At 45.5% G+C, this 26,940-nt stretch overlaps 1 protein-coding gene and 1 long non-coding RNA gene across 3 annotated transcripts in view; one reads left to right on the top strand and one right to left on the bottom strand.

Annotated features, from left to right (window-relative positions):
• The window catches only part of LOC125386890, a 53,808-nt gene extending 49,806 nt beyond the window's left edge, over positions 1-4,002 (top strand). Inside the window, exons 6-7 of one of the 2 annotated variants that reach the window (XR_007227446.1) lie at positions 206-1,170; positions 1,249-4,002. This is a non-coding gene — a long non-coding RNA (uncharacterized LOC125386890). Of the gene's footprint in view, positions 1-205 lie in introns of both variants that reach the window. The other variant, XR_007227445.1, reaches the window with a different exon arrangement.
• Positions 1-26,940, bottom strand: part of LOC105666679 (homeobox protein abdominal-B) — a 79,841-nt gene that overhangs the window by 30,986 nt on the left and 21,915 nt on the right. Inside the window, exons 2-3 of the mRNA XM_020867566.2 lie at positions 26,462-26,527; positions 11,037-11,207 (exon numbers count right to left, since the gene is read on the bottom strand). Of these exons, the coding sequence (XP_020723225.2) occupies positions 11,037-11,207; positions 26,462-26,527 (237 nt within the window). The remainder of the gene's footprint in view (positions 1-11,036; positions 11,208-26,461; positions 26,528-26,940) is intronic.

The raw sequence follows: 26,940 nt of genomic DNA, 5'->3' as shown, positions 1-26,940 counted from the left end.
CTGCTGCTCATTCCCCAACCTCCAGCTCTTTCTTCTCCTCTTTTGCCTCGCCCTGCCGCATCCCCTTTCCTCCGCGTTGAAACTAAGATCCGGTGCATCCGATCTCATCGACCAAAAAATAACGAAGAATAATTCTAGTATCTTCTTTAGTAACTGTCCAAACTTTGTCTTTCTATCTTCTTTTTCTTTTCCTCTTTGTTTTTAGATTGTCGTAATAAGGAATTTTCAAAAGGAGAGAACGTTTTTTAAAATAAATTCTACAGAAAATAACGAGCATAAATTGCAAGCAAAAAGAAAAAGAGAAGAAAACACGAAGGTGGAACGACCTCCCAAAAAGCACGTCCGTGAATTTTCATTCCTTCTTAATTGCGATTCGACCTCAGGTATTTGCGGACCAGCGAGAAGGCATTCGACGAAGAGCGCGTACGAGGATCCAGTCCGGCGAATAAAATTTGTATCCGCGCCGGTATGCGCGAATAAAAGGCGAGACATCGGACGAGGGGAGGCAGCAGGATGGCGAGCCGGGCTAAGTAATTAAGGAAGCTCATCCTCAGAGACAATTTAACTTAATGAGAGTCAGCCAGTTCCACCCTAGCTATCTCGCCCAACTCCTGCGGATCTCCTTCCATCCTCCGTCCCCTCTCCTATCTTTCTCTTATTCTATCTCAATCCATCCAGCTTTACCCTCTGTTTTCTCGTTCGTAGTTTCCCCTTTCCAACGCTCGTCCATCTTGGAAGTAAAATGTCTACTTTCCAGACGTCCGCCCCTTTTTCCTTTTTCCTCTGTATCTCACCTCGCAATCCGTCCAAGAATTTAGATAAGACTTTATTTTATGCCAGCGCGCCAGCTACTTCGCTTCTCTTCCGTTTCTTCGTCCCACCGTTTCCATTTACGTCGAGAAATGGATATGACGTCCGATACGTACAATTTACCTATACGGTTTTAATCCGTACAATTGTTTCAAACAATTTTTAAGCAACTTTATTTTAGATGCAGAGATTGGATCGGATAACGAAGGAGAAATTTTCCCTCGAAATTTCCAATTCGTTACGTCACTGGTTGCTGCAAATTGTCGCACAAGGCGCATTTACGAATTTCGTTATAACATTTTTTAAACGGAGAAACTTTTTTCAGGCCACGGTAAACGCTTGATCGTCGACAATTGGACAGTAGGCTTTTTATATACGGAATTCGTTGCATCAGACCGTAGAAAAGCCTGCGTTTACATACCAGGAATTTGTGTTTAGATCGCTACATTTGCCGTTCAGCTGTACCGCTCGCGAAAGTTTACTCGATCGTAGTCGCCGCAGACGGATCAGAGAATAGATAGTGCGCCTGAAATACGAAATGCGAACGTCCAGCCGCCAAGAGAAAGAGAACTCGTTTAATTTTCCATCGAATTTAATTCATAAAAGCAAAACTGACGAGCAACCGTTGAATGAAACGTCGAATTCTAAATCTCAACGAAAATACGTACGTATCTATGGTTGTTAAAAATATATACACCGACGTGGAGAAAATATTTTATATTACGTAATTTAATCTCATAAATATTAAGCAGAGTTCATCATTATGCAGAAGATATCGAAGAGTTTCATTCGTTGACATTAATTTCGATTCTTAATTCTCGAGACATCTTAACTAATTTGACGTTTATCTCTCATCGGAAATACCTCGCCTTCGTACAACGGAATTCAGCTTCTCTTAATTAATCATCTCACGGTCGTTTAAAAATAATCCTAGGAACTTTGAAAACGTTCGAGCAACCGCGTGAACGTTCTTTCGTTGCGTGAACGAATTTCCAGGTTGGAGATAACTGCAACGACAGGGAACAGAGACGATTAGTTGCGTTTCCAAAGGGTGTGAAGCGCCCAAGACGAACGGAAACGCGCGACTCCTCGAATTCGGGTGTCGACCGCTTGAAAACGTCTCGCGTTATTGGTCTCTGCTCGCTTCGATCGATCATATTCGATAAAACTCCAGACGCGACTAGGAAACGCGGAGAAGGAGCTCTTCGACCACTCGACCGCCCGTTTTGTATCCTTCGAGAGATCGTTCATCGTAAAACGAAACCCTGACTCTTAAAAAAAAAAAAAAAAAGAAAAAGAGATGGGCAGGCAGAACGTGGGTAAAATACACGTGTGATTTATGTAGTTCGGAAAATGTCAAATTATCTAGGGAAACTTATCTCGGACTGACGGAATAAGCTTTGGTTAAGCGAAGAGACATCGTCGTTCATGCTTGCTGTACAATATGCACGCTGAGAAGAATTCTTACGAAGGTACTTTGCGGAGTATCCGGTTCTTCGAAACGCTATCGAGGAGTATGGTCTTTTGCAAGGCTGTGTGGTCGATGAAACGTTCGCAGGATTATCGGCAGAGATCACGAGTGCAGGGAGTGTCGTATCTTCGCACTTGTTGCATTCGATGCCCTTCGCCTTTATCGCAAAATAGGTAACGTTTGGCTATATTTTATCTTGGCCACGACGATATATTTATCGTTATGGTTTTCGATAAACGAACGTTTCTATGCGATACCCATTATCAAAGCAAATAAATTACCAAATGTCATAACTACACAAGCGATACATCGTTTAACGAACGATCGAGGAGCTTCGGAGGAAGAAAGGCTCGTAGGATGAAACGGCGAATAGCATCGGGGATTCTACTCTGTCCCTTTCATGTTAATTTTTAATATTAGCTTGAATTAATAATAACAATAGCCGCGAAAGAACTCTGTTTTTTCTGTGTTTACGAAATAATTGAGAACGTTATAAAATAATACAACTAGGTATTTCGCTCGACGATGCAATTGCGAATGGAATTGCAAAAATCCGCCGTCAAACGCAAGCAGATTTAAATGGGAAAAACGTGCCTCGTCCGGAACGACGTGATTATACGAAAGCGCGCCAAGGGGTTAAGATTTAAGGTAGAAGCGGAGAGGGATAGGGCAGGCGATAAATAACCTTGAGATCGGCTACTTTGCATTTTTTCCGCCGGTAAGTTAGTCGAAGCGAGGAAGATGGGAACGTAGCCGAGTCATTGGAACTGGCTGCGGGACGAAAGAAGGGATCGGTTGGGCGAGAAGGGGGAATCAAAGGGCGGAATCATTGTTACGGAAAATGGATGGAGATCCGCGATGAAATCTTTTCTGAAAGGTAAATGGAACGGAGATGGAAGTCGGGGCATAAAAGACGAACGACGCGATTGCGAACCGCGTGTACCTATATGCACCGCTGAATCTCGACCGTGTCGACGTGCGTTCGCTCGAATTACGATTCGTTCAACGTTGATGGAATCTCGCGAAGCCAGCTCGATCCTGCGATATCATCGATCCTACTTCGTTTTCCTTCTTACGTCTCGTTTTAATAAGATATAGCTATACTCTGATTACGACCGTTCATCAATTAGGTCGTTTGTTTAATACAGGGCGATTTATTATGTTTCTTTTTCTCCTTGCGCGTTATACCGTGTGTCTAGGCGTAATGCTTTTGTCACCTTCCGAAAATATTTTATCGAGATTAGAAGGTTAGATTTGTCGCCCTGAATGGACAGTCCCCTCGAGGGGCAATAGATTAAGTAAATGAAAGTATTTGGGGGAAATGCGTTTTATCCATAACTTTTATATTCTTTATATTCTTTGTAGAACAAGGAGCGAAGGTTCCGTTTAATGCAGAATAAACTATAAAGGTTTGTGTTTCTCGAGCTAAATAAATTGTATATTTTCGATACTACGGGGTGGCGAGAGCAGAGTGAAAGGGAGGGTTCGAAGCTGAGATTCGATCGTAGCGCCATCGTACGAAGCACGTGAAAGGTCATTAGCCAAGAATCGATAAGGCAGGGAAGGGTGGGTCGATAAGGTCGGCCGAAAGAAAACAACCCCGTTTCATTACCCGTATTGCGACGGCAAAGGGTGAGGTAATATAAATAAAAGGCCTGTTCCACGAAGATGAAAAGTTATTTTCCCGGCGAAGAAAATAGGCGGACGCATAAACGTTCTTCGAGAGAAGCAAATAAACGAGGCTTCTAGAAAAGACAAACAAAAGAGGCGAAGAAGGAAAGAAATCCAATTTTCCTGTCGATACCTTATAGACAAAGATGCGTATACTTTTATATATTCATACGATATTTTTTCTATTTTTACGTCAAATTATAATTCGTCAAAGTTAAACCGGTTAAACGCCAGAACAACCATGGTTAGAGCCGCAAAGTTTGAAACTCGACGATAATAGGTTCCCTTAACGCGGTAAGAAAAACAGGTGGAAGAATTCTCAGCGCGATAATTGTCGCTGATAATGCGGTTGGCTCTTTCGAGGAACTGGCATCTGGCTCGGAGTTAATTTCGCGATCAATTACGGCCGAGTACGAGATGTAGCTTCGAGTTAGAAGCATCCGGCGCTCGACCAGCTGAAACAGTGGTTTTCAAGCTGTCGTGCCAACTTTTGTTCCTCCGAACATCTCACAGCTGTAACCTCGTTGAATTTTGTTTTACAACTCCGCGAGAGATCGGCATTTCCACGTTGGCCTCCCTCGTCGTTCTCTGCGCGCTTAAATCGAACGTCCACGTTAATCGAGCTAATGTGAAGCATCTAAAATCCTTACGATCGTTAAACGTTAGTATTCCCCCCGTTAATTGACCTCGCGACTAACTGTCCAATGCACGACACTCTAGCGTTTTTCGGTCAGCCATCGGTGAGCCCTCCGTTTAAATGGAACGCTCCCAAATATTTCTAATCTCCTTCGCAACGCGTCCAGCGACGATAGTAGTATATACGCTGCGCTCTGCCTTATACCCTGTCCAGTGTAAATCAACCTTAAGCACGCTGCATGAACGTAAATTCTGTATATTTACAACGCGCGCACGGAAAGCTTTCTACCCCCCGTTTATCTCATTTCTAATTCCAAGCAGATCCTTCGTGATCCTCTGTAATCCACGCGTAACCCTATCGTTCTATCGAGAATTTTAATCGTAGAAATTAAATCGATCTCTTTACACGGATTCGTGTCGAGATTAATTTAATTTATTCGCTATACCGTGGATATCGCACGATGTCGATCTTAAAAAGTTATATATCTCTGTAACTCGTAAACGCAACGACAGCCGATAAGACTTGTATATAAAATTGGAAATCACATTTACAATTACAAATCAATTAGAGGCACATCGAATCAGTTCCTGTAGAAAACGAACGATATCGATGGGAAATCTCCGAAGTTTGTCAGATAAAGAGATAGTCGGCGTTTTCCTTCGATCGTATCGCGAGGATGAGCCGAGAAGTTGCGCGGGTAACGAGCGATTCGCGTAAACTTGTCGTCGCTCGTAAAATTCAACGTTTACAGATCGGCCGGTCGATCCGCCGGTTTTATGCGCGCGCGCGCGCGATCCCAAACATAGGAAGTTGATATAGAAGTCTATTCTCGTTGAGTAAATAATCAGTCGACGGTCGGGAACACACGGCCTCTCGTGGCAGCCGTGCGATTTCCACCAGACCCCAAGCCTCTCCGACGATCTTCGCACCGCCCCCGTTTTTTCCGAACATCCTCCACCTCATGGAGGATGAACGGAACCATGGATGACTGCTGACGAGTCTGCTTGCGGGAACTTTTATTTCAAGACAATCCCGGCAAGGCGTTGTTTGGTATCGAAAAAAAGAAAAACGCTGTGCGACGATAATTCGTACGTATTAATCCTACGTTCTTCGGACCACCCTCGACTCAATTTCCTCTTCCTCGCCGATCATTTTAGTTCCAAAGAAATTGGGAGAAGCGAAAGAATCGTTAGCGACGAGTGCGAAAAATATTATTAAAAAGTATTCGAGCAACGGTGTTAAGATATAGATGCGTTTAAAGATTATTGGCTCCGTTGCTCTCGTAATTTTTCACTAAATGGACTAGAATTCGTTATTCTGACGGCGAGTTCGTAGAAAAGAACTGGAAGAATTGTCTGGTTTCGCTAGGAGCATCTATGGCCTAAATGATGGCATCTGTTCGCGAGGATCTCTCCAAGGACGAAATAGGAAAGTTCCACGAAGTAGGGTCGTTCTGAAGAAAGAAACCGGGGAGGAGGGGGAGGCAGCGGATTGAAATTTACAAGGGTTAGGAAAAACTACCCTATGGAGTATATCGATACGGAGATAACCTTGACGCTTCGGTCGATCGATTCCCGAAGATCTCTTTTAGACACAGGTTCCAGCGATATTAATATTGGAAGGACGATAAATTACGCGAACGACAAATTACGAGTATCGAGGATCGAGCGAGGTGGTGGACGGAGGAAGCCGAAGGAGGAAAAATTCGAACGGCTCTGATAAACGAACCGGTGGAAGACGCGAGACGCGTAATAAGCTCAGCACGGCGAGGAAGGTTCGTCGCGAGGAAAATAAATTCCGCGGCTTATTAGACACGAAACCATGGAAGAAACAAGAGAAACGACGTTAAGGAGCGAAGAGGAAGAGAAAAGGAGAGGAAGGACTAACCAATCGTACCGTGGAAAGCGCGAGAGGCCACAGCTCGTGATAAAGAGTCGCTGCGTGGAAGCGGAATACGCGCGCGGTTCGTGCAGAAAATGGTGGCCGAAGAAGCACGGGGAATTCGAATAAATTCGAGGTCGTTGCGTAAAAACACGGACGTGGGATAAACTTTACGACATTATACCCCGTAAGTTATGAATATTGCGGCTCGTACGGTTGATTAAGTGGACGAGCGCGAGCGGCGAGCTTTCGTACTCGGGCTGCTCTCTATCTCCGCCAAATCGCAGCCGCCATTAAGTGGAAGATATCCGACACCTCTGGCGACGCTGTGCTCTAGACGCGTCCAAAGCTCTCTCTTTCTCACACCCGTGCATCTAGCTGCCATTACATTATCGAGGCTAACGGGAAACGATCTAGCATCCTCCGTATGCGGCACGATTAAACGCGTCTCTACGTTTATGCTCGTCTCTGAATCTCTGTCATCTAGCAGCGTTTTCTTCATCGTAAAACAACAGATATTTAGGGACTCGGTAGACGAGGCGGCTTCCATCGACCTGTTAACCGGGTTCTTATCGTTTGTTTTGTGCGATCACAGAATCAGAAGTGAAGAGTTACTTCGGCTAAACTTCCACGTCTTAAAATTCGATCTTCGACTTTGCTCGGAGTAACCAAATTTCTACATGGACAAAGCACAGTTTCGGTCAGCCGGGCTTTCATTTCCGCTCCTCTAATGATAGAAACTTTGATAATCTCGAGAAAGGAATTATCGTATCGAGTGGATCGGTCATCGAGCGACGAGTCTTCTTCGAGCCAGTAGCTACTTGGTTGGATTTCAAAGCCACGATTCGAGGAATTGGAGGAGGACAAAGAGCGGAGAAGTCTGGGAAGAAGATCGGAGGAAAGCGCGAAGCAAGCTGGCAGAAAAAGAATCGACGGGAGAAAAGAAAACGGCTCTCCCGCCAAGAAGAGCGCGCAGCAGTCGAGCCCTCGAATATAGCTGCAACATCAAGTATCAACAATATTGCCTCGTGGCCTCGGTCCTTTGACATCTGAAAAATAAGACGAGGACACCGTATCCGCAGGCTCCCTCCCTTTCCGACTCGGCCGCTGCAGAAAGCCTGCTGGAATTCAAAATGGCTGGCTCGGCTTGCAGCGTGCGTGGGCAACCCGGTAACACCGTGCTCGTTCTCTCGCACATGTGTCTCTCCTTTGGCCGAAACGTTTCTATTTCTCCGCGTTGGCATCGCGTTTCACGAACGCCTTCTTCGCATCGATCCTGCTTTCTCAATTCCGATACGACTATACCATTCTATGGAATATAGAGTCCTGCATAAAGTGGAAAGCGATGGTCGCAGTGAATTCCTGTTCCGACGAACGAAACACCCAAAGACAGAGATGCTACGCTTGTAAGAGTCTGTATACAGCGGCTACGAAGAGTATCGACACACCGTAACGTTTGCATACCGATCGATTGAGTGCCAATATGTCGTTAAACGTCATACGATTTGGTGTCTGAGTTGCGCGATCTCGTACGACCGCGAGACTTTCATACCGCGAAAATAAAAATATTTTATTATACCGCGTCGTTGGAAAATAAGGACGTGTCTCGATACTTTCCATAGCCAGTATATAAATACCTCGTTTCTTCGACGTATCTGTCAAAACGCGCATCTACCGTGGCCATAGGCCGAGTCTCCGTCATAGACAAACGATGTTTCGTTTGTTCCAAGGAATAAGATGTTTGCAGGTTCTACGAATACGTAAGTTGGCTGTGATTCGTGTAACTTTTATCGAATCCGAGAGAAACCAAGCAGTTTCCCTCGGAAAGCTTAAAAGACGCGTAGCTCGGTAAGGGAATTGGCCGAAGAATAAGTTGGACAGGATCCAGCGTTACAGGTACTGCTGTACGAGGCTGTTGATCAGGTTAGGTCGGGCCTGGGCTGGGTTCTGGATTCCCTGGTGCACGCTCGTAGGTTCGCACCAAATCGTGATTGCCCGAAGTGGGGATGTCGAGTGAAAGGAACAGCCGAAGGAGGTAGAACCGAGAGAGGAACGAACGGATCGAAAGCGGGAGAACGCCATAGTCCGACGGCGGCCATGCTTCTCAACGCGCGCCGCAAAATCGTTTCCATCTTTGAACACGTTTCCCATGACCTCCTCGATCGGACAACCCGTTCACGATAAAATCGAAACGGTATAGCGAACGATATAAAAACGAGAAATCGATAAGTTTTTGCGACGACACACGCCCGCACACGGTCAAATTCGCGGTGACCAGAACCAAGCGTCGTATAAATGAAAGGAAAATTAGAAAAGCTTCGAAAAAACGGCAAATTCTCCTTCGTAGTTACGCAGCAGGCATTGTACGCGATCCATCGAAGCGGTAACACGCGTTCGACTTGTATCGAAATTTGTAGAAAATTCCAATCTACTTTGTTACAAGCAAATTAGACCACCACCCGCGTCGATGAATGCGTTGCTCTATTCCGTTGCTGTTCGAATGAAACTATCGTGTAGGAATCGGGTGTCCGTAAAAAAGAGAAGGAAATCGAACGATATAGAATTTTTGTCGATGCGATAGCGGAGAATGTTCGACGAACTTGTCGGACCTCTTCCATCTATCTATACAGCGGATAGAAAGCAAAGCTTGCTGTCGGCAAATAATACAAAAAGGTAAGAGAAGAGTCAGCTTGGTCCGAATCGGTGTTTTCATCGCGACGACATAAACCAACGTTGTAAAAACACGTTAGTCATACATGGCAACGGTGTACATCGGAATATCCATTTTTCTCGTACAAACAGAAACACAACGCGCCGTAACCGCCTACCCATTCGACCACCCCTGGAACACTCTCTGTCTCCTTCTCCAACCTTCATCCCCCTACTCCTGCGCCCCTTGGCTATTCCATCTCGTCACGCGTCCCATTTTTATTCAAATTCATCTGGGAGCTCCTCTGAGCGTCGGTCGAGGGAGTGCTGGCCGGTTCGCCAGTTTACAGGCTGGTCCTCTCCCTCTGATTCCATCTCGCTTCTCCGACCTGCAACGTTCACCTTTCTCTTCCCCTCGTTTTCCATAAATTTTGTATTTTATCTAGTCTACCCGGTTGCAACGTCGCTGTATCGCGTCTTTATTCTCGTACCGGGCACCAGACTTTGGACCAACGGATTGCCAGAGTTTTCTGTGGGTTCGAAATTCTGCTTCGTCGATCAAGGTCTCGCCGATCGGCTCCGAAGTTAGTATGTAATTGGTGAAATAACGATCGAAATTATCGAGATCGTGAAATTTTGCGGGTACACGTGGAGGAGGAAAGATTTTATCTTGGAAATTATAGACAGTGTAAAGTAGACTTATTTGAGTCAAGTTAACCATGCGACTCGCCGATATTGTAATTCGCCAAATTTGATTATTTTGTAAATACGTATCTGAAGATGGTCTATATGAATCGTGGAAAGTGACATCTCTACGAATAGTACGACTAACGGTTAAGGCGTAATTCTTCCCAACGAATAGACAAGTTTACCGTCAGTCATACGGCTCTAACCATGGACTCTTACTCCATGGACTCCATGAACAAGGTTCTTGTACGTTTATTTCATAAATTTCAAAAGACAAGAAGAGAAGGTAAAGTCGAAACGGCAGACACAAAGGAACGTAATTTGCGGGAAACTTTGATTGAGCTTTTGCGTAAAACTATCCATCTATTGGACGGTTGATTCGCGAAGTTTCAGGGGCATGGCCGCGCGTGCACGTGGAACAGGATGGCGTGTGCGGTGCGTGCGTGAAAAGGAGTAAAATAACGCTGAACATGCGCGCACCATCGGCCGATCGTAAAAGCAGAGGGACCGGAACGAACTGTACGCGTTGATAGTTCCTACACATACGGTTTTCTTTCGGCCGCGTTTAATGAAATTGCCTTTTCGTGGCGGGAATTCCGGGGCCCTAATGAAGATCATACGGCTAACCTCGCTGAAATATAGCCGCTGATAGCCGATGATAAAACAAAGCCCCGCTGGATCGCATTAAATCCATCCTAGGAGGAGGATGGACGAAGAAAAGACGCCACGACATCGACGACGCGGACGTGTCCGACCGTTAATCTTCGGATTACGACGACCGCCTTCTAGAAACGTGACGTGGGATTTCTTTTTCTTAACGCTGCGCTGTCGCGGGAAAAACGAACCGCTCGAAGCTTCCGGATGCGTACTTTGCCCTCCAAGGAGATAAATCTCGCGTTTCGATGGGATTATGATGGTTATAGGGGTTCCGTTTAGACAGTCGAAAAATTCGACAGAGATTCCAAGCTATTTTCCTACGTACCTACGACTCTGCTTCTCTCGAGCAGTTCAATTATTTTCGTGACTTTAAGAAGGATAGAATCGGTAATGCCCGGCTCGAGGAGAAAGCGATAGCTCGCGTAATTCGAGTCGTGAAAGAGTAAAAACGCGTAATGCACGCCTTTAAGAATGTCGTGCAACGGAAGAGAAAAGCGTATCACGTAGATCCCTGTAATTCTCGCGATACGATCCAGAAGAAACAAGGTGAAACGAAATGAGAAATCGACTCACCTTCCGGCTGAAACGACAAGGGCGATGAGATGGTTGCGAAGCGACGACGGTGCAGCGTCGTCGAGCGTCGCGACGGTTGCAGGGCCGAGGGAGGGGATGCCGCTGCCCTTTTCCCTTCCAAGGGTTTCCACGGCCCGAGCGGCTAGTCCATGCCGTCTCGTTTTCCAGCTGCTGAAACATCCAATGCACGTTCAAGCGATTCGTAACGTGGCCGCCGGCCAAACACATCGGACAGTGCCGCTCGTTCCTCGACTTTGCTCGTCCACCGATGCTTCTCTCTCTCTCTCTCTCTCTCTCTCTTTCTCTTTCTCTTTTTCTCTCGTTCGCCGCGCTCCAAAGCAGAAGAACCAGCCTCGAATCACGATCCAATCCCGAGAGAAACGCTTCCTTTCATCGTTTCTTCCTCCCCTTCCTACCGATTATACTCGGACACTCGTGTTCAACTTTTTACACGCGATAACCTAGGCGGTGGTCGGGCCGGTAGCGCTTTCCGCGTTGCACTCACTGTAACGCGATACGCTGGCACGATCGAGGTTCGCGAACCGCGGCCCTCGCTGTCGCTGCTTGATCTAAGGATCGTATAGATCGTCTAGATCGTCTATACGGACCGTATACTCGTGAAACGTGCAACTCGCGAAGCAACGACCCATGTCCCGCGAATGATCGTTCGCCGAACCAAGCAGGACGAAGCACAAAGTGGCGTCGATTCGCGATAAGAAAAGCGAACAAGACGAAGAGCCGCGAGACTGGAATCGAGGCGAAGAGCGATGAAAACGCGCGAACCTGACGTTAGCGAATCTGGCGATGCATCGCGTTGGCTGAGTTCCGACTGCGGCTGCCGGCGCGGCGGCGAGTAGCGAAGCGAACAGACGTTACAGCTCTATACACGCATTGGCGAACGTAACGGAACGGAAATACACGCGAGGCGAGCCAGGCGAACGAGTTAGCTCGCTGCCAAAGCTTGGCAGGTCTACACTATGCGTGCAGCCCAGGCCAGATCGCCGGTAGGTACCGCGGCCAACGGGATCTACTACTATGCTTCAACTGTACCGGCCTTTTCTATCTCCCTTTCTCCTCTATTTTCCTCTCGCTTTCTCTCGCTGGTCGCCGCGTCTCGCGACGGTCGGATCTCTCGCCAAGCCGACAGAACACAGGCCGAGAGCGGATTTGTTGCGAGCGACACGTAATAACGACCGCCTCTCTTTGCCTCGCACACGCTAGCGTCGCAAAACCGTAGGATGGAACACGGTCGAAGCAGGCCAATCAGGCAGCCACCGTATCTACCTGCGGACTGCCTTCTGTGTAGCACCTGCGGCCAACGTGGCCAGGCCTTGTAGGTACTTTGTAAAATGCCGGCGACCGTCGATGACAGATCACCTCGGCCTCCACTAACCCCTAGCCCGTCTCTTTCCCTTCTGGCGATACTAACCGAGCCCTTCACCTTTCTCCCTCTCTCCCTTTCCCTTTCGCTTTCTCGTATAATCTTACTAAAAGTTTTATATCCTATTTACCGAGACTCGCGTTATTAACGTTTCTGTTCTCTATGTTAATGCCGAAGAGAAAATATCGAACCACGATCAATTGCCGTGATTTTCCATAGTCGATCTCAATTTTTATTTCGTTTTATCGGTTACACGTTTCTTTGGTAATTAATTTATAATTACGATTAAGATTACTTATCTGTGAAGCAAGGTTTTTCGAATCTGCCAAGATTAACCTTTATCGCGATACCTGCCGAACGTTGCCAAGAGTTTGCCAACCTTTTACCAAGATGAAGAACGCGTTTGCCAGGATTTCTCGGAAAACGAGAGACTTCCAATCCACCTCCACGATCGCGAGGACGGAAGATCTCGAGAATCGAACTAATTGCGAAGGGAAACGAGTGGCCAGTGCGCGAGTCGCAGCGTAGAACGTCGCTTGATTGAGTCACTAGTCGCTTTTATTTCGTTGCCTATTACCCAGCCTGGAGGCCGCAAATGCGAAACAAAGGCTCTCTCGCCATTGATTGAACTCGCTTGTCTCTCGGAAACGTTTAGCGGTCGAAATTGGCGGTGCTTTGGCGCTTTCTCGCCGCGATGCCGGCTCCCAGAGACCGCTCATTATCTCTATCATCATCGTCATCTTCTTCATCGTCACGGGCATCGTAATCATCATCGGTATCGTGGCGAATCGGACCGCGAACGCGCCACCCGTTCTCCGATGCCTCCGCGTTGCTCGTAAAAATATCCGAGGCCGTTTGCGGAACGCTTCGAACGGGCATAAACGGTCCGCAAAGCACATGGAATGTCAGCGTTTATCCTGGATACGTGTATTGTTCTTATTCCTGGCATAATACACGCGCTTTCGTCAGTTACTTAACTCTCATCGCCGAATTCTTAATTTTTTTTTACATAGCCTTATAGTGACGGCAAAAGCTGCCAATACATAGTGATCGATAAGAAACGAGAGTTCTTCTCTCAAATTAAACAAATTCGTTCTATCTATTTGGCGCTATAATAATTTTAGGAGAACCAGACGTTCAATTTTGTGGATCATCTAACTTTCATCCCCAAATTCGTGATTCCAAGAATTTGCATTTGATTTTTCGATTTGCATTGAATTTGATCTTTTAGAATATAAAGTAGAATTTCCCTCGTTGGTCTCGCATTCTCCTCCGATATTTGTAAAAGAAGAGAACATCGGAGAATGTTCGACGACTTGTTTCTTTCTAACGAAAGCATACAGGAACACTCCTCGTTCGTATCGAGGCTATCGGCCAAACGATAAAAGTGTCAAATATATTCGTTGCCCTTCCCAGACCGGCGTACAATTAACACGGTTGAAAAGGAAAACGGAGCTCTCTGTGAAGAGGAATTTCGAAAGAATCACTGGCACGGACCGTGTGCGGATTTTAATGTTAATTCCAGCGATTGGCTCGCCCTGGCTGTGTCGAGATTTCAGGTCCAACCCACGATATCTTAATAGGTTCCCTGCTACTCCAGTCGCATGATGGCCGCTCGTTTATTTTCGATCGCCTGCTTCGCTCTCCGACAAGGCTTCTATTCAACGAAATTATTAACCACGAGGATCTGTTACCGTTATCAAGAAGAAAAGCGAGAACACGATAGCGATAATGTTTTCGTCGAATAACGTCATTATCAAGAAAATTCCCTGCTTCGGACTTTGGAAAACATAAACCATGAATACTTCATTCTGCGACAGGAGTCTCCTCGTTTTTCAATTCTATGAATATTCGCGATTCATTGTAAAAATACCTCCCCGTTATGATATTTAGCGATACTTCTTCAATCGTATTAACAAAGAGAATAAATTTGCCTAAAGATCGTCAGTCTATAATAGCGACTATTAAATCTCAATATCCATCTCGTTTGTATTTTTTATATGGATAGCGCAACATCGAACGATTACGAGAAACCCAATACACGTTGTCTTCTTTCAAGAGATTAAGGTAAAATTCAATCGTTCGCTGTTATAAATAATTCAATACGTTACGAGCTTGGTACAATTTAAACTGTGTGCTATTTAAAGACTCTCAGGGACTCGATAAAGATATGTATATGCAAATCGAGTAGACAGCCTTCTTTTTTGTCGCGTTTGAAAGAAACAAACGGCAGAGAACGATAAAAAATTGACCGCTTAATTGTGCGCGAGAAGTGGCCTACTCGCTTTAACGTCGATCCGCCGCGTGTTTTATGTTTATTATTTTATAGCAGTGTAATCTGTGGACGGTTAGGCTTAAATAGACGGCCACCGCGTTTAAATAATGGCACTCGGCAGGTTTGTAAAGTCAGGATTTATCGTTGATCATCGTTCGTCAAAGCAACCGTTCAAATACAAAGTTCGAGGCTATGGATTTGATAAATTTACAACCTTAGGAAGGAAATCATAAAACCACGGTATACCTGGCGAGAATACCGGGCACGTACCCAAGAAACCCATCGCTAATCTCTTCGTATACCGAAACAGCCAAACGTTTTACGTAAATCCCTCGAAAATGTGAAACAGCCAAAAGCATGGAATTAAAATGTATCTAGACTAAATATATTTCATGGTATACTAGAAACGTCTACTACGTTTCGAAAACATTCTCATCGTTGCGTCGAAACGACAGTGTCTACGTGTGCGCAAGACGCTCCAGGCAATTGAAAATGAGCTGGAGATGGACGTTGACGATGCATCAATGGCCATTTAATGGATCAATGGTCAATAGGTGTCAATTCGATGTTACGAGTCACGGAAAAGGTCGACAGGAGTTTGTTGTTGGCGCGTTACGATATTTATGTTTACCGTCGAGGGTATTCGTCGCGATTATCGGCTGTTTAAATCGACGCCGGCTGATTCCTGTTCGGTACACGAGGATACGCTAGACGGTGTTCGCGACTCGGTCCACTCCTGGCATGCTGTTGCAGACCAGAGAAGCAGGGAGAACATAAGAGCTCATAAATGTGAATTTAAGAGGCGCAATAAAAACACATTGAAATTGAGAGTGAACGAGCTAGAGCACGTGCTCCCACCGTAAGATTCTCTCGTTTCCTGATATTCGAAATGTTTAGGAAACACATCGTCGTCCCCCGTTCTCTGCTTGCTTTATGCTCGCTGTATTCTTTAATCAATCGCATCGTCTTCCATTATAAACCATCGTATCGTTCAAAAGTATCGTATAATCGCTGTTGGCTACGAAATGCAAGATTCCAACGACGAGCGAAACGAAAGGATCGCTTTACAACCCCCGCTGGAGGGTCATTCGCACCCTAAACTCGCTCAATGTCGACCGGGATATTTCGGAAAGCCATAATCCGCATATTCTTGTGTTCCGGTCGAAACAGGCCGTTTGAACGCGAACAGGGCCACGATCACCTCGTAAAAGCCCGACTAATGCGTTTTCACTTTCGTCGACTCGACGTTATGCAAAAAACGTCACAGGGAAAAGCTCAACCCTTACGACTGTTTACCTTTGTCGAAACTATGTTTAGCCTTGGATTTGTCACGATGCGGTTTTTTCTGCGGCCGACCTCGAACGAACACCACTCTCGAGACGTTATAAAATGCGCTGCTTATCTAAAATCGACCCTGAACGATCGCTATTGTAGTAATGTCACGAATGATTTACACGGCGCTCTAATTTTCTACTATCTGGCAATTTTGCAGGTAACGTTAACGAGATATCCGCGTTTTCCAATGCGAATCTTTATCAGATAAAATTTGGAAAAATTACACAATACGAAATATATCTTGGTGTTTGGTCGAACACAATTTTTATACAGTTTGAGAAAGGATAGACGTGGCGAGTAACGTAGCCTGGTAAGAAAGTGCAAATTCCAGGCAAGCCAGTTGGCAACACTGCTTTCCTCGCAGAGACGCAGTATCGACCGCGGCCCCCAAAGGCTAAAGCATCTCAACCTCCGAGTTTCTCCTTCCTTCTGCTGTCTGAGCAACCTCCAGGATCCTCGACCCCTTCACCCTTTTACGGCCTCCGCGGCAAACAAGACGACTGAATTCCATCGAATAATTAAAGCGAATTAAACGCTTATCATTCTGCGACTTTTGGACAACATTTTGCCTATAGACTACTTCGTTTGTCCATTTATCACGATCTTTGCCAGCAATTTTAACGGAAATTCCTCCAATAGGTATGTTTCGGCAAATACGATCAAAATGTTCGCTTACTTTCCTATCGTACACTTACAGCCAACGATTTTTAAATTCTGTTTTACGTATTCTAAAAGAATCCACATTTTCTAGCACTTTCATCGCCGTTTCCAGAGTTTCAACGTAGCGTTTAATTATGTCGAGACAACGAACGGCACGTCGCATTCTAAATTACGCGTTATTCGCAGGGAAAGCGTTAAACACCTTCACGACGATGTAATCCGTGACAACTTGTAAAGTAGATAAGACGCGTGCACAGGTGTTCACGAATATTCGACGTGCACGACTGTATCCGTGCACGAAACCGTTGTACGAACGACACTCGTGCACACGTACGTAAGTACGCAACGAGAAGACTCTACGACCAGTTTATGGTCTCTCAACGTTATATCGTCTGTGTATATCTCTGACAATTCGTCGCTAATGCTTTCGCCATTAGTTCCGATTGCATGGCGTGCCTGCCGTGCCGCGGACACGCTTAACCGCCAGAAATTATGCGGACGATTCACCGGGTCGGATCAGTTGCTCGTTAACAGCCGCAGAACTTTCGTTCGATGCTTCGTCCAACGACGAATTCACGAACTGCAGAAGTTCGATTGGACGGGTCGATAATCTTAAAATTCGATTTTACACAGAATAACCAAGTTCGTTACATATTGCGAGACACCGTTAATCTTTCATGTAGTAACGAGCAAATAAGACAATCAAGTATCTAATACTTAGAAGGAAAAGTATCAAAAATAGGAAAATAATTCAAAAAACTCTGGTAAAGAAACTTGATAAAATAAACGATATATCTTCCTGAGACGAATTAACATTTGAATTATGATAATCGTTGCAATGCCTCGCGCTCTATCCTTGTGATAGTACGACGCTTTTGTTCGAAGAGAATGTTTGACGCTGGACAGGAAGGATACGTAAAAGAAAAATACGTTCAGATCACGTAAGAAAGTGTTACATTCACAACTCCGAGCGTCTGGACTTTAATCGCCCATATTTCATATCCTAACAATATATGACAAATTCTTATGGCAGACAAATATCACATTACAACTTGCGAATTTTTTCTCTCGCGTCCTCGGCGAATCGAGTTAGAATGCCACTCATCTCGAGGAGAACATTGAACGCACGTAGCGGGTAGAAAAACCGTACGATCCGAATCCACGAGAGGGTAATTGATTACACGAGTCGAGACAGAAGAAGAAGAAGAAGACAGGCGAAAAAAAGGCGAGGTAGAGAGAAAACGGGAGGCAAGGGTGAGCAGAATGCAGGCGCAGGAACCGAGCTATCTAATGGATGCGAATATATCGCTGTAATAAATTTCGCAAAAACCCGAAAGGGGGAAGAGAGGACGAGCAGGGGTTTGCTCGGTCGGCCAGTTTCGCGGCAGAGCGGCCTAAGAGCATGGTTCTTGCGCGAACAAGGAGGAACGACGAAGAAAAGCCGAAGGAAAGCGGTCGAACGAGAGCGTGGCGAGGCGGTCACGTTTCCGGTACGTACATCCGACGGCCATGTTTCCCCCGGCTCGGCCAATCGGCTGGCTGCTTTCGTAGAAGGGCTGAAACAACCCTACGGCCAGTGGAGCTCCACCCCTCGGGAACGTTTCTCCGACGGATCAATAGAGAGCTGCAACCCCCGCTCCACCGTATCCCCCGGAACACGCCGTCGGAGCAACGCTACAGACTATCCGCGTCGTTTCCTAACCGTTTCGAAGGGAAGAAAGCCTGCAAGCTGACTTTAAAATGCGTTCGCTTGGCTGGAGATTGTACCGCTTCGAGGAAACGTCGTTGTTTAAGCACAGCTGCTCGTTTTTTTACCGCTATTTAACTGCAACTCGCCGAGCCTCCACTCGATAAATGGATACCACCGTCGTCGTCCAAGGGATGACCGTAAAGTCGTAGATAAGACGGCGGTAGGAATAGATCGAAAGTGGGTTGAAGGGTAACGGTAGAATAACAAATAGCGGAGCAGTGGTTTGTTTAATATTCGTCGGTCTATACGAGCGAGAATAGAGCAGACAACTTGAGAAATGACTTTTCCTCGAAAGATGTTCGAAACGAGCTCTCCCTACTTTAAAAACGAGAGTATTCTCTCACAAACAGCATCTCGCGTCTTCGTTCAAGCCTGCATTTCGATGAATGAAAATATTTATTTTAAGTTCGGAACTGGTGTCGACCGTTCGCAGCTAGAAATTCTCCCCTTAATAAGATCGTATCTATCCAGAGGCGGTTTGTATCTGATGGGAAACCAAGTGGGCGACGTTCGCTTGAAAAATGCATGGCCGACGTGGCGGGGTGTTGGCGTGTATGTAGCAACGACACCCCGTGGTATTTCGAATACACGGCATACGGAATACCGACAACGCTGGTCGCACGTTCCCCCGCGTGGGACCTTTTTGCTTTGAAATGGAATTCCGTCAGCATCCAACACCCTCCTACCTTCGCGCGACCTCGCGCGGGAACATGGCGACCGCTTCCACGAACGCCGCCGCAGAAGCATCAACCGACGACCACGTTGCCTTGCGAGACGTGCTATGTGGAAACGAAGGGGTGGTGGTTAACAGGGCGAAAGGTTGCAAACCGAGGGGAGCAGAGGGGCGAACCAAGAAGACGCAAGAAACTACGGCGAAACAAGGCGGATCGTCTTAATTTCAAACGGTTCGCGTAATGAAAACTTTCCTCGTTAAGGGCTCCCTTAATGTTTGTCCGCCATCTTGCTGCTAAATGCGAGACAAGAGTTTGGCAGTTTCGCAGAACGCGCGAGCTTTACTCGGACTAGGGAATTTAGTCGGCGATTGGATCGTACTGGTGTCAGAAGCATACCGCGAATATTCAGTTACGTAGTTCGAGACCGACAGATTCCGAGCTATATTTATTTAAAGTTTCGCAAACTTTGTACCGACGAAGGAGTCTGAAAATTAGAAATGCCTACGATATGTAACTGAGTTCGCCGTTGAAGCAAGGAAGAATCGATAGATAGGACGAAGGAAGAAGAAACAGGGACGAAGAAACGAGAAGATGCCTCTAACAACGAGCAGCGACCGTGCGTAGGAACCGCTCTTTGATTATCCGCTGCTTGCTATAATAACGAGTTCATAAAGATGTTGAGGCGCATGCGCGTGCAATCGGCCGATCTCTCTTCCTCTCTTTCCCTGGCAGACCGCGTTCTTTCGTGCCTCAACTTGGAGAGCACTCACACGCATCGAAATAATATTCCCCATTTACATACTTATAGGCTCACACAGTCGTGAATCGAAGTAGAACCCTCCTACCGAGAAGCTTACTCTGTCGGTTTACTCCGCTCTTCCATTCCCTCGTCTCTTTTCGTTCTCACCAGCGTGTTCTCCCCCTAGATCTCTCTCTCTCTCTCTCTCTCTCTCCCTCTACCCTGAACCACCATTTTTTCTTATTTCTCCCTCTCGGAATCCCCTCCAGATTCTACTCTCGAGCCGTATTCTCCCTTGCTCGTGGTAAACGAGTCGAACTCCTCTCGTCTGCCTCTTCCCTCTCGATCCTCTTCGTCTTTCATCCTCGCTTCTTTCGACCGAGCAAGCTCTTTTCTCGGTCTTATTTCGTCTTTAATCTCTATCATACGTTTATGAGGCCGCATAACCACGAATCGAAAAAGAATCCTTTGGACGAGCAAAACCATCGCGATATTCTTCTCCGTTCGTCTTCCTGTTCATTTCGTTCGCCTTCTTTTTCTCCCTGCTTCCAAGTCTTCCCTCGTCCTTGGTGGCTTCAACTGTCTCAATCTCACCGGTGCGCTTATTCCCTCCTCTCCGATCTTTAGCAACGTTTCATTACACTTTGTTAACTCTCGCCTTCCTTCCTCCGACTCGTCTTTCCTCGCAACTTCTCGTCGTATCCTCCTTTACTTTTGGAGAAGCCATCCTTTCCGCTCGAGCTGCGAGCTACCTCCGTGGTGAATAGACGCCGCACAGGTCGAGACATCTTATTCGAAACAATGTTCCTCACTCGCCCGTAAATTCTCATTTCAAATCCCGAAACTCATATAAAATCTCGCTGCGCCAGGTCCGAACCCTTTCTGTTAGTCGTTCCTCCTCGACCCTCGCCATGACCTTCGTCCGATTCCACGGCTCTCTCCGACCGGCATCGTCCATTTCGCTTCGTTTCTCCTTTGATATATCGTTTTTGTGAAACGTGGCCACGCTGTACCGACTTTGCACACGGCTCCTTGCCTCTCTCGAAGAAAACTATGCCCGATCTTTGTCTCCGAGCGACGAGCGTATTGCAACGAACAAGTAGAACGATTGGCAATGATGACAGAACGGAGTCGAACAAATGTGGCAAGAAAAAGTTCGAGAGACGACGGTGGATGAGAAGACTTAATCTCGTTTAATGGCAAGTTCGCTGGTAATAGGTAGGATGGAAAAATATCCGCGAAATGTATCGTAAAACGACGTTATTCATGCAGAGGACGATACGAAGGAAGATCGAATCACGACGAGGGTTGAGATTTATAGAATAAACGACCAGTCAGAAAACCACTTAGGCTAAGTATAATATGGTGGTCTGAATAGAACACAGGATGGTGGAATGTGCAGTTAGAAAGACACCATTAATCAACGATAAACGAGCCGAAGACTATAAACATTAAGTAAAATAAATCCTTCGATTAAATTCCGCTCATAATGTCAAACCATTTAATAAAAAGAATCGTTTGAAGTAACAAAACGAAACAAGCAACGGACATAAAGCGTGAGGCTATTTGAAAAAAAGATACAAATCACATTTGGGCACGTATTGCGAGTTTCCTTGACACGCTGGTCTCCTCGTTTTATCGAGATTCCTTTCCATCCGCGAAGAATGTTTCGCTCCAGGTGAACGTTTTACGCGATTGGAGAGAGTCCGCGCCGTTCCGTTACGTCATGAAATCCTTGCTGCGATAAATCAGCTGGGCCGAAACTCTGCGACACGTGAGTCGTAATATTTAAGTTAATGACTCGGTATAATAAAGTTAATGGCTTTATGATAGCCGTCTCGTGGGACAGCGCGAGACCGTGGCGACGACCGTCGCGGAGACACGCTCGAATACCCGCGATGAATGCGCTGTTAGCGTACGTATCGCGCGAGTACGGCTCGCGAGCAAACGGAAGCACTTCTAAAAGTGGAATAAAGCTTCGATCGGATTAATTCGATCTGCCGGAATTCAAGCGACTCGAAGTCGAACGTCAAATGATTTGACCGAAATTTCGAAGAATATTCCGATCGTTTCTCAAATATGTAATAGGATGGAAAAAATGCAAATTCGATTTTGAAATCAAACAAAAAGACAATTTTGATAGAATTCGTTAGTACGATAGTATTGGATATTAAAATTATTTACTGCGTTTATCCCCCTATAGTCTTCGTATAACACATTCCAAATAATACCGAGTAGGCGAAACGAATCTCTGCTTAGATTTCATTTCTTTCAATTATGATCATAAAACTATGAATTCGTATAAACGCATTCGCAGTCTATTAATAAGAAATTCCAGGTTAAGAGCAACCATCGAGAGCTCGCACGTTCCAGACTACTTTCAACCACGTTATATAGATATATCCTTTTCTCACGCGGCGACAACGCACCTCGAGTTTCGTCTTTATCGCCTTATAAAACGAACGTCTCTCGCACGCGCACGCGACCGTAAATAACGGTTGGCGATTCTTGACATTCTCTCTTCTTTTCCTTATGCGTGTACGCACGCGAAAACCTGCAAATCCTGTCTACGCCGTGCCACGTAACTCGGCTCTCCTTCCGATTTCTCTGCTCGCGAACCGTGGAAATCTGTGCTGATAACGAGCAAACCTATTTGCCAAGCTTCGGATGGCGGAATGTTACGCGAACTGGACGATAAACGAGATGTGCATCTTAATTCACGAATAACGCGTATGCCGCTACGTAAGAATAAAGAAGACCCGTGAAATATTTTGCAGCGCGTGTAACAAAGGTAACACGTCGAATCTTAATATCGTACAGCTTACAAACGCTATATAAGCATACGAGCCCAGTTACCTTTCTAACCTTCCATTTAAAAAAATACCGAAAACTCGGAGCAGCAGACAAGAAAGAAGGGTTACGGTAACAGTTCTCCGAAAGTCAGACAATACACGGTATTCCGTCGGCGAGTGGAAAAAAAAAATGTAATTTGCAGCGTACGCGAAACCGGGATTTTATACAATCGCGCGCGCGTTAGCTCGTAAATATCGCAAGGCAGCGGCCAGTGGATTTTTTCTGCTCGGTTTTACGATGCAACGCATGCAACAAATCGGTAGTTTTGCAATCGCATCGCGATCCATCCGAGTCCACGAACCTGGAACCCAGCTTCGGAATAAACATGCAGATTGCGCGAATCTTTCCTTTTTTATTATTATTAACTTCGCGTTATCTACTCCATCTCGGATGAGTCCGGATAATTGCACTGTCGACAACGATGGATAACGATGCATTTATGGGAAACAATTTCCTTGCGACGCGAGTAACTCGCAGGATTCTTTAAGACGCGCGTGCTTTTGTGACGCGAATAATACGACGATGCGTCATAGCGCCGGAGGGCCTCGGATTAATTTAATGAATCTGGCATCAAGGGAAGAAGATACGACTGGCTATAAATAAACCACGTCAGCTTATCACGATACTTTCCAACTACCTCGATGATATTACCACGTACGTGCAGGTCGCGATGATTTAAGGATAAACAAAAGTTTATCCATAGTATCGACGTTCTTTTCCCTGTTCGCCGATTCGTACAGCGATCTCGAGCGAGTTTGAAAAAATAGATCAACGGTGCTTGCAGAAAGTATTTCCACGCACCTTCGTTTTTCGCGGAAAATCCTTTTTGTAACCAGTGTATGTATTCTATAGTTTGCGAAACGTTGCACGAAATATAGTTTCGACTCTTAACTTTGCTCGTTTCGTCTTTCGATGGACGATTGCAGATAAAAAAATAGATCTCCAAAAACTGTCCCTCGTATAAATTTCATTCAAGTTGGCGCGTGCAACTTCAAATTATTAGACTTTGCTCGATGTATAGTTTACTTTACTTAAACGCAAGTTTACGGTCGAGATTTCCACGATAAGAAGTCGAATAACAAATGGGATGAGAGTAAAAAGACTTTAGTCGTACGAGCTCAAGATCACCGTTACCGGTTTTTGTCGATCAACGATAATACGTAACGTTCTTGTTACCTTCGCAGTCGCGTTTTCCATCGTTGGACATCGTTAGCTCGCTCGTTGTATCTTCCAGTCAAGATGTACGATCTGAGAATGTCACAGGAGTTTGTTCGATCGCATCGTCACAGATAGAAATCCAGATCCTCGAGTACGAGCGGGCACACACGCAGAAGCACGAAATCCCGGCACGCGTGACACAACCTGACGCCGGCGGAGAATATAACGCACTGACTAATACCATATTCCAGCAGCCCTTATTTGAAGCCCTAAACCCTTGAAGGTGTGTCCCTGCAAATTTACGGGTAGGCACATGTGTTCAATTTCGCGGACCTGTTTGTTCCACTCCTTCGACCTCGGAGGGGAGGAGTCCTCCTTCGAATCTGTATAAATGTTTAAAAACGAAATGCCTGTACGACTTTCCCTCTCTTTTTTTATATTCTTGCCGCAAAAACTCAATCCATATTTTTACAGCCAACGATCGAGCAGCGCTCTTGAAGTAGCTTCAACTTTAAATTAAGTCGTACTTGTGAATATTCATAGCTCGATCGAAGATTCGAAATTATCCGACGCGAACGCGTGACGAAATTTGAAGATTACTTCGTGATGCTGAGAAGGTAAACTGAAACCTCGTTGAAAGATGAAAGAACGAAACGAGGAAAGTGAGAGAAGGCATGTATTAGACGAATTAACAGTTGGAAGCGGAGGCCGCGTAAATGTCACGGCGGCATCGAAACAGCTACGTGTGAAAATTCCGTTAATATCTGTCGTTAGTTACGGCTAGTAAAATGCAACTTTAATAAACGCCAACCGCCGAGAAACAATAACAGGAACGCCGCGAGTTTCTTGGAGAGACGCCATCATTTTTGGTTACCAGCTAATAACACATTTGGTCTCGTATTAATTAAAAACGATTTATCTTTTTATTATAAGAACACACTCGTATACTACGAAAAAACAGAGAGAGTTCCTATGCTTTCGTTGCGCGAAATCAAGCAAAATGTTTAAAAATGACACGTTAGTAAAGTGGCGTCTTCTCCGCGCCATATATAATAGTTTCTCTTTCTTATATTCTATTCTGCGTTTACTAATTAATTAGAAACCACGTTAAACTATAAAGTAGATAGGCACGTACCTTATCCTGTTTCCATTGCGCTTATAAGAATTAACGTATCATCGATATAACATTTTAACGTAATTTTTCGTACAGTTGTTGCCTTAATGCTCCACAGACGACACGCGCAGCGACAGCCCAGCAGCCACTAACTTGTTTTCCCAGGCACACATGCAGGGTTATAACAAGACGCGATATATCCAACGCTCTTTCTCTCATCACAAGATATTACAAGTGTGTCGACTTTTTGCCTGTGGCGTCTCTCGCAAATTTACCCTGCAAGCATATTCTCGCATCTGCCCGAACTTGATACAACATTTATATATCTTTTTACTCGATAGGAATAACGACGGCAAACATGAAAAGCCTTACGATTACGATTACGAAACGGAGAACTCTTTATCGAGGAAATCTAGAATTTTAATTCAAACGTTTCAACGTTTAATTTCATTTTCGTTTCGATCGAGGAAAGGCTTTCAGCGTCGGGCGATTCCTCGAAGGAATTTTCCAACGTTAGAAGAAGCTTCGTTGCACGCAAGCTCGCATCTTCGTTTCCTAGATTACTATAATCACCAGGAAGCATCGATTTGGACGAGCCTCGCGTCCTATGTATTCTTTCCCTGCATAACTTTCGCCGGATGCGTGTTCGAGTAAATTGCGCACGATACGATACTTTCCAAACATTTTGCCGGTTTTACTCGCCAGGTACAAAATCTAGTTAACCGGTGCACCAGAAAATAGCCTGCGCATTTAATGCGTCGAAGTTACTGCCGTCTAAGACTTCCGAGTGCAACCCATTCATTCTTCCGGAAAATTGTTTCGATCCTCCATCGATATTCCAACAATTTACCACTATAAACATACGCTTGCGATTGTAATTCTTTTCCAATAGCGCGCTAGTTGGACGAGGAAAGCTCGAGCAGTAAATTACGCTCAGCCCGGTTAATCCTGTGCTTCTATTCGCTCTTGGTGAGATCCTAGACCGTCGGAAGAGGCGAAACGGAGGCAGCCTCGAACGCTGTCGTCGCGCGAGCACGCCGCTAGAATTTTACGATACGCGTATTAATCATGTCGGACGACGTAATGCACGAGTCGACCAAGCAGTGCGTTTACGTCGAAACAGATTTACGGCGAACAACGTCGACAAATTTGCGTTTAACGAATGACACGCGACGAAACGCGCGAACCGATCTGCGACAGATAACAGAATTCGCCACGCGTGATCAGCATAATCCAGATTTCGATCGACGTTCGTTTTAATACTCGCAATTTATCCCTCGATCGGGAATGGAAAAGTTACATCGTATAGCAGACGTTTTGTCAAACGGCGATCTGCTTCGTACTTCCAAGAGAGATGCGTTTTTCACTCGTTAGCGTTAAACCAAGTTCGTTACCAGACACGCGATTCGTATTCGACTGGTTCCGTTGCAATTAAGTATCCTTCTTCCGCGCCAGTTATAAATTATTCTTTATCGTACACACTCACCTTTGATGGGCCGTAGGTGAGGCGGTGAACGAACAGCGATAACTCTTCTTCGCCACATGGGGAAACCTGCGCCGCACAAGTGACCAACGATTAGATTTTTCACCGCGTTAATCGACATTTTTCTTAATCCCTTATCCAAGGCTATGGTTACAGTGCGTGCAAGTTGCGATAAACCGCGGTTCTGAAGAAGAACAGGAACAAGATTCGACGTACAGGTTCTTAATATGTGCATTTGGGTGTTTGGATTCGAAGCGACAGTTGGTTAAAAATACGCATACACCGTGACCATAACCCTATACATAATTATCAAGCCATACAACGCTCGTGATACGAATATTTAACGAACATTCAACGTAGATATATTCGTAACAAAATCTAAGATTCGATTCTTCGATAAACTTGAAATTATCCACTAAATCTGGAATTATTCGATCGATTGGGTTATCAAATATAAGTTATGCACAGTAGTTGAATATTTT

The sequence above is a fragment of the Bombus terrestris genome, chromosome 18 (assembly GCF_910591885.1).
Source record: "Bombus terrestris chromosome 18, iyBomTerr1.2, whole genome shotgun sequence".
Classification (NCBI taxonomy): Eukaryota; Metazoa; Arthropoda; class Insecta; order Hymenoptera; family Apidae; genus Bombus; species Bombus terrestris.
Note: the sequence above shows the minus strand (reverse complement) of the source record. Positions and strands in the feature narration are given on the sequence as shown.